Source organism: Thermobia domestica, chromosome 7 (genome assembly GCF_964235325.1).
Source record: "Thermobia domestica chromosome 7, izTheDome1.hap1.1, whole genome shotgun sequence".
NCBI classification, from domain to species: domain Eukaryota; kingdom Metazoa; phylum Arthropoda; class Insecta; order Zygentoma; family Lepismatidae; genus Thermobia; species Thermobia domestica.
In genome coordinates, this window is record NC_137460.1 from 221,111,417 (window position 1) to 221,119,494 (window position 8,078).

General features: G+C 37.1%; 1 protein-coding gene across 1 annotated transcript; it reads left to right on the forward strand.

The window, feature by feature from the left end:
* The first annotated feature begins 6,321 nt into the window (after positions 1 to 6,321).
* LOC145689565 (uncharacterized protein F54H12.2-like) lies at positions 6,322 to 6,915 on the forward strand. Its single transcript, XM_081763744.1, has one exon. The coding sequence runs from the start codon at positions 6,322 to 6,324 to the stop codon at positions 6,913 to 6,915; it is 594 nt and encodes a 197-aa protein (XP_081619870.1).
* Positions 6,916 to 8,078: the final 1,163 nt, after the last annotated feature.

The following is an 8,078-nucleotide window of genomic DNA, read 5'->3' on the forward strand; positions in this document are numbered from 1 at the left end:
TATTGAAACGAAATTCTAGTATGTGTTTCGGTATGGATATTCGTCGTGAATTTTATGTAACGCTTCCCTCCAATGCAAGTATGAATATATTTACAGATAATACTGTAGCAAGTTACACCACCAAATTAGACGAACCTATTGAATTGGATGGTTCGTGGGAAGTCTCCATAACAGAACTGCATATAGTGTGGAGTTTTTATAATATTATTCCGGGTGATAACAGAATTATCTCTAGTATATATAATAAACGTACTAGTCAGAATGTGAAACGTGAATATACAGGGTGAGTCAAAATAAGTGTTACAAGCCAATATCTCGCGAACTGTACATCATATAAGAAAAATATTAAGAGACAATGTACACTACAAAGGGGCCTCAGAAATGAGTGAAACACTAGGTTTCCCCCTCCCCCCATTTTCGGGGGAGGGGGGTGAACGTGAAATTTTAAAATGGGAACATAGGTCGAGAGATTCCTCGTTCGAAAGAGCTTAAAAATTGAACAATTTTTGTAGGAAACAATTTTTGATATGGGGCACCGTGATCAAGATGGGCCCCAAAAATGGTCCTGTATCACATAAAATTTCCAGTACTTATAAATCGGAAACGTATGAGTAGGAAACGATTAAACAAAAAATGAAAAACGAAAACATCATAGGCAAAGTGGAATGATGTTGTCGTGGTGTCCCCAGGGCCCTAATCATGGGGCCCCGGGACCAATTTCAAAATTTCAAATGGGAATATACCTGTAGGTTGAGTGATATTTTGTTTGATAGATCGTGGAAAGCCAAACAGCTTCGTACAAAATTTGTTTTCATTTTGGGCAAGCCTGTTTCAAAATGGCCGCCAAAAATGGTTCCACATTGAAATAGAAAGTGCAGTGTTCAAATTGAGTATTACATGCAATATCAAGCGAACTACACATCAAATAAGAAAAGTGTTAAGAGTCAATGTACAATACAGAAAGCCTGAAATTTGTGTTAAAGTTCCCTCGCCCCGCTTTTGTATGGAGGGGTGTACATGGAATTTTCAAATCGCAACGTAGGGCGAGTGATACCTCTTTCATAGATCGTGAAATACCAAACAGCTTACTACAAAAGTTGTTTTGATTTCAGGCAAGCCTGTCGCAACAGCATTACCACAACCTAATATCCTGTAAAGTAGTAGAATAACGTTTAGTAATTCTATGGGTATGTGCGATGTTAAAAATTGTAATTTCAATCACTGTAAAGCAAATAATTTCAACACTTACCATGTTACAAATAATGCTCGATATGTCCTCCATCCTACTGCACACACCTCCGTAAGCGGCGGCATAGGGATGTTCGTACATCATGTTGCATCTCTGGAGTGATAGATGCACACACACCTTGGATACGCGCCTTCATATCATCAGTAGTTGTTGGTACGTTGGACATTACCTGATCCTTAACCCCAGAGGAAAAAATCAAGTGGGGTTAGGTCAGGAGATCGTGGAGGCCAGTGAATAGGACCTCGACGCCCAATCCATTTATTCGCCATACGGTGGTCCAATAATGCTCTGACCTGGCGTGCGTTGTGTGCTGGAGCACCATGTTGATACCACATTCTTATACGTTCAGCGAAAGGAATATTCTCTAACAACTCCGGGTATAGTACATCACTGATAAATGCGGCATAGGTATCACCAGTAAGACGTCCATCAAAAAAATATGGCCCAATGATACGGTTACCAAGGATACCACACCATACATTAAGAGACCACCGATGCTGATGAGCAACTTGTCTCTGCCATAGTGGATTTTCCCTAGCCCAATAATGCATATTATGTCGGTTTACGTGTCCTGTATTTGTAAATGTAGCTTCATCGCTAAACAAGATGGTGGATATGAAGTTGCGCTGTTTGTTTTCCATACCTTCCAACCATAGACAAAATTGCAATCTGGCATGCAAATCATTGCCAGATAGTTCCTGATGTAAGATGATATCATACGGATGAAACATGTACTCGTGCAAAATACGCACTACAGATCTTTGGCTAACTCCACTGGCCTGAGCGAGGTGTCTCGTGGTAACATGTGGGTCTACATGCACTGCTGCCAATATTCCTGTTGCACGTTCTTCATTGGTTGCAGAGCGGTAACGACCCCTACCTCGTCCCCGGACAAGACTACCATGTTGCCGCAAACGTCTCTCCAATCGCAGAAATGCCATGTGAGATGTTTGCTGGCGTTGGGGATAGCGCATTGCATACATTAGTGCCGCGTTACGATAGTTTCATTTACATTCGCCCAACACCAGCAATATATCTACACAATGATAAAACACCGCCATTGCTCTATTCAAACGCTACCCAAACTAAAAATATTAATGCGATAGTGTTCGTTTCCTTGTACGGAAAACTTATCACCAAAGTTGATATCCCGTTCTTTCTACGCTTTTGAACCGTTCAACACACAACTACAGCCCCTACCTACAATATCCACACTGCCACTTCCCTTTAAGTCACTATCACTAACAGATAGGCAATGTAACATCAATGATGATTTTACGTTGAACACTACTAAACAAGAAAAAATAATACCAAACTATTCACACTGCATGAACAAACAACACACAGGTACAGTCAAATGTTGTCAGTAGAACAAAGAAAATCGCATTCCACGTCCCCTGTGTGATCGACTCTATTGATATTTGTGTATACCAGCTATTATTAAGGAGGTAGAGTACTAGCTATTGCTACGTTTCTAATGTATATTTTCGGGTTTCCAGCACCAATTTATAATACGTTAAAATGTCTATTTTCTGGAGTTGACACACCACTAATTTTACTACATTTATTTCTACGTAGTATCTAGATTGTATCCCGGTTCTTAAACTACGTGACAAACACAATTTACAATTTTCTTAAATTGGGTTTAATACTTAATCTTGAGAAGCGTTTATATTTCACATTGACATATTTAACAAGATGTCTGCACACTTACACTTACATTTATTACGTTTCCATAGCGATTACCTTAATAGTTGACGATCAAAAATAATCTAAAGATATTTCTTTGCAACTTTCTTTTCTTTGTATAAAACGGCTCAAATAATTCGCCTTTGATCCTTTTTTTCATAAGATGGTACAGATTGTTTATTCAATATACAACGTTATCGTTGTACTATGTTCCGAAGGCCATCGGTTCCATTCCCCAGGCAATGACGCTGACGGGCTTTCCTTACTCTAACTGGGCACATGTTGAGATGTTGCCTACAAGTAGGGTCTAATAGGTACCTTCCTATCCATTTCTCATAGGATTCTAGTGATTGAGAAACGACGTCTCTTTGCGCATACGTATTAGTATTATTCATTGTCTTATTATTTTCATTCATATTATTATTATTATTACTAGTTTTATTATTATTTTTCGTAGTAGTATCCTCCTACTCCTCCTCCTCCTTCTTCTTCTTATTATTATTATTACGTTAACCCTTATAGGTCGATTTTGCCTCCGAACATTTTACTTGTTATTCACTTACAGTATGATGATGGAACCTCGTGTTCGACATATTTTTAGGCCTGTTTGTATTGTATATACATTGACTCTTAACACTTTTTATTTGATGCAATAATTCGCGGGATATTGGCTTGTAACACCCAGTTTGAACACTGCACTTTCTATCTGAATGTGGAACCATTTCCGGCGGCCATTTTGAAACAGGCTTGCCGGAAATCAAAATATTTTTTTAAAGCGCTGTTTGGTTTTCCATAATCTATCAAACAAGGTATCACTCGACCTATATTCAGCTTTGAAATTTTAAAATTGGTCCCGGGGCCCCATGATGGGGCCCTGGGGCACCACGACAACACCATTCCACGTTGCCTATGGCATCAACCTATTTCGTTTTTTGTTTCATGTTTTTCTACTTAGCCGTTTCCGATTTATAAGTACTGGAAATTTTATCTGCTACAGGACCAATTTTGGGGTCTATCTTGAAAACGGTGCCTCATATCAAAAATTGTTTCCTTACAAAAATTGTTCAATGTTTGAAGCTCTTTCAAACGAGGTATCACTCGACCTATGTTCCCATTTAAAAATTTCACGTTCACCCCCCTCCCCCCAAAATGGGGGGCGGGGGAAACCTAATGTTTGACTCATTTCTGAGGCCCCTCTGTATTGTACATTGTCTTTTAATATTTTTCTTATATGATGTATAGTTTGCGATATATTGGCTTGTAACTTATTTATAAGTACTGGAAATCTTATCGGATACAGGACCATTTTTGGGGCCCATCTTGAAAACGGTGCCCCATATCAAAAATTGTTTCCTACAAAAATTGTTCAATTTTTCAAGCTCTTTCGAACGAGGTATCACTCGACCTATGTTCCCATTTGAAAATTTCACGTTGACCCCCCTCCAACCGAAAATGGGGGAAGGGGGAAACCTAGTGTTTCACTCCTTTCTGAGGCCCCTCTGTATTGTAATTTGTCTCTTAATATTTTTCTTAAATGATGTATAGTTCGCGAGATATTGGCGTGTAACACTTATTTGGACCCACCCTGTATAGTTCCATTTAAATTTAATTCCAGTATTTCTCATATTCTCGCAAGTACTGAAGCTCTGTTTCAAGTAAATCCATATACTAACTCACTTTATATACAAGGAATGGTGACTCCTGAACAAAATGTAAAAATATCATTGGCACCTAATTTAGCTCCTGTGTTTGGTTATACTACTCATATTCCACAAACATACACATCAATTCACGTGAACGCGAGTCAAACGAACGACTTTCCACAACCAACACTTACTAAATTAGAAGCTCCTTACCCTTGTAATTTAGACTTTCATATACCACATGAAGTAAACATTTGTGTAAATATTGTTCAACATCAACCTCCATTCGGTGGATTACTAAGAAAAGTTAGTGTTGTTGAGTATGAATATGGTCGTATAAAATCATTTGTATTTTCTCCTCGGCAGTATATCCGGGTTGAAAAACGATATTTCGATACTATTCAAGTCGATTTAAGAGACGAACACGGCAAGCTATTGCCATTTCAATTTGGAATTTCAAGTATTACATTACATTTTCAAAAATAACTTTGATCATGATTGTGGAGGGTAATGATAAAAGCTTTTACGTAACTCTATCATCTAATGCTTCACTAGATGTTTTCCCACAAAATACACCTTCTCATTTTATTAACAAATTGGAAACTGAATTAAAATTATCTTCATCTAGTATTTCTAATGAAAACTGGACAGTTAGTCTAGCAGAAATTCATTTTCCTAATACATGTTACAATGTAATTCATGGACAAAACAGTATTCAAGTGTCAGTACTAGAAAATGGAAATAAAATTATGTTGAGTAAAATTAAAATTCCACCTGGATACTACCCAACAATTCAAAATCTAATAGAAAAAATTAATAGTCTAACTGATTTATTTCATATTCGATTAGATGCAAAAAGAAATTACATTCATCTCACTTATAACTCTACGTTAAAGGAAATAAAATTTTCGCCCAATTTATAAAAACCCTATAAAAATGCTATTAAACAAACATACGGTACAAAGTATCCACATCTTGACATTGGATATCCCCAACAAATTTTTATTTATACTAATATTATTGAACATCAAATTGTAGGGGACACGAAAGCTCCGTTACTACGAATAGCAAGTATTTCCAATTCACAATACGGTCGAAATCAATCTATTATATTTAATCCGTTGCATTACTTACGATTGGCTTAGTTCAACTTCAATACCATTGAAATAGTCTTAAGGGATCACGCGGGTGAAAAATTACCATTTCAATAAGGGACTGTGACAGTGAAACTTCATTTTCTAAAAGTATAAACATGCCTAAAAGGAAACAAGATATGCAAATTCATGGGTTCGGAGAACTTCCATACTTTCGTGGACCTGTATATCAACGTGGGCATGGGTTAGGTAGTTTCTTTAGTGGCCTTTTCCGTGCAGCTGTTCCATTAGTTAAACAAGGTGCAAAAGCTTTAGGTAAAGAAGCCTTACATACAGGAATGCAAGTAGTTGAAGATGTTATTCAACAAAAACCCTTAAAATCATCTCTGCAATCTCGACTACGTGAAGCTGGTGAAAACTTGCAAGCAAAAGCAGAAAACAAAATTCAACAACTTCTTAGCGGACGGGGCAAAAAGAAGAGAATATCTCGCCGACGTCTTCGTAAACAAGCAAAATATCCTACTCAACAAAAGAAAACAAGGAAACGTAAAATATCTATAAAGTTTGGGCCTCCTTTAAATCCATCTCAGTTGAAAAAAAGAAAGCTTAGCAAGAACAACCGTGATATTTTTGATCCATAAAGGAGATGGCTTTTCTACATCCTAACAGTCATGCATGCTGCGATTCGGCATTAGACCTAGAAAGTGTTCCTCCCACCGAAACAAGTATTGAAGATTCTACAATAGTTGAATACAGACCTGTATCAACTCTTAAAGACGATGGTCCAATTGAATTCTCTATTCCTGGTGATGATGCAAATTATATTGATCCTGCCCATATTTACTTATATGTTTTGTGTGATATTACAAAAACCGATAATAGTAAAGTCACTGAAACAGCTGATACTGTAGCTCCCTTAAACAATTTTCTACATTCCATGTTCCAGCAAGTTGATGTTTCTTTAAATAACACACTAGTAACTGCTGCTGCTGGAGGATTTTATCCTTATCGTGCTTATATAGAAACGCTTTTAAATTACACTAAAGAAGCTAAATCTAGACATTTAACCAGTGCTCTATGGTATGAGGATACCCCTGGTAAATTTAATGACCGCAATGATAACAATAAAGGGTTTAAAAAGCGATTCTCATATGCTGCAGGAAGTGCCATGTTTGGAAAGCTACGTTTGACATGTTTGGAAAGCTACACTCCGATATTATGTCTCAGGCAAAACTGCTGATCAACAAAGTTGGAGTACGTGTCAAATTACATCGAAGTAAAGATTCGTTTTGCTTAATGGCACCTGCTGACTCTTCCTGTAAAATACGTTTGCTTGATGTTATATTATTTGTTCGACATGCTACTGTTAGTGCAACAGTTGGTCTCTATCACAACCGAGTATTACAAAAATCTACATTAAAGTATCCCATTGCAAGAGTTGAAACACAAACTCATACTATACCTCAAAATGTGACATCATATAATCTCGACAACATCTTTATTGGAAAACTTCCAAAACGAGTGATCTTTGGATTTGTCTCCAATGATGCTTATAACGGTAAACTTGAACTAAACCCGTTTTATTTTGAAACTTTTAACGTTAATAAACTTCAACTCCTCGCAGGATCGAAAAGTATACCAATAACACCTTTAACTCAAAATTTTCAAAACAAGTTATATGTTCAATGCTACTATTCCCTCTTTTCTGGAACGGGAATTTTAAACCAAGATACAGGAAATGCTATATCACGAGAGGACTACCTAAAAGGATATACTTTATATGCATTTAATCTTTCTCCTAACGTTAATCAAAATAACGGAAGTTGAGACTTGATTCATGAATCATCGCTCACTCTTAAAATTGGTTTCGCATCTGCTCTGACGTCATCTATCACGTGCATCATTTATGCTGAGTTTGATTCGCTCATACAAATTAATGAAAATAGAGACGTTCTTACGGACTACACACAATAGTCAGTCAGTCCTCAATTTACTGCAAAAGACTACACACGCGTAAAAAAATGATTCGTCTTATTATTGACTTTGTCGGTTTCCGAGAGAGCGATGGAACTCTCATTCCTAAAGAATTCGCTGTGATTAATACTGATTCAAACTGTATTCAGTCATGGATATTTAATGCACCATACGCTTGGAGTGAACTTGATCCATGTGCTCAAGATGAAAATATGTGGTATACCCGTAATATTCACGGTCTATCGTGGGATGAAGGAGATGCGGATTACAACTTTCTTACTTCCATTATAAAGAAATATGTAAGTCATGCATCCATTGTGTTCACCTATGGCTCAGAAAAATCCAAATTTCTTTCTGATCTCACCACACGTAAAATTATAAATTTAGAAGATCACGGATGTCCGAAACCATCTTTGCTTACACATCTCC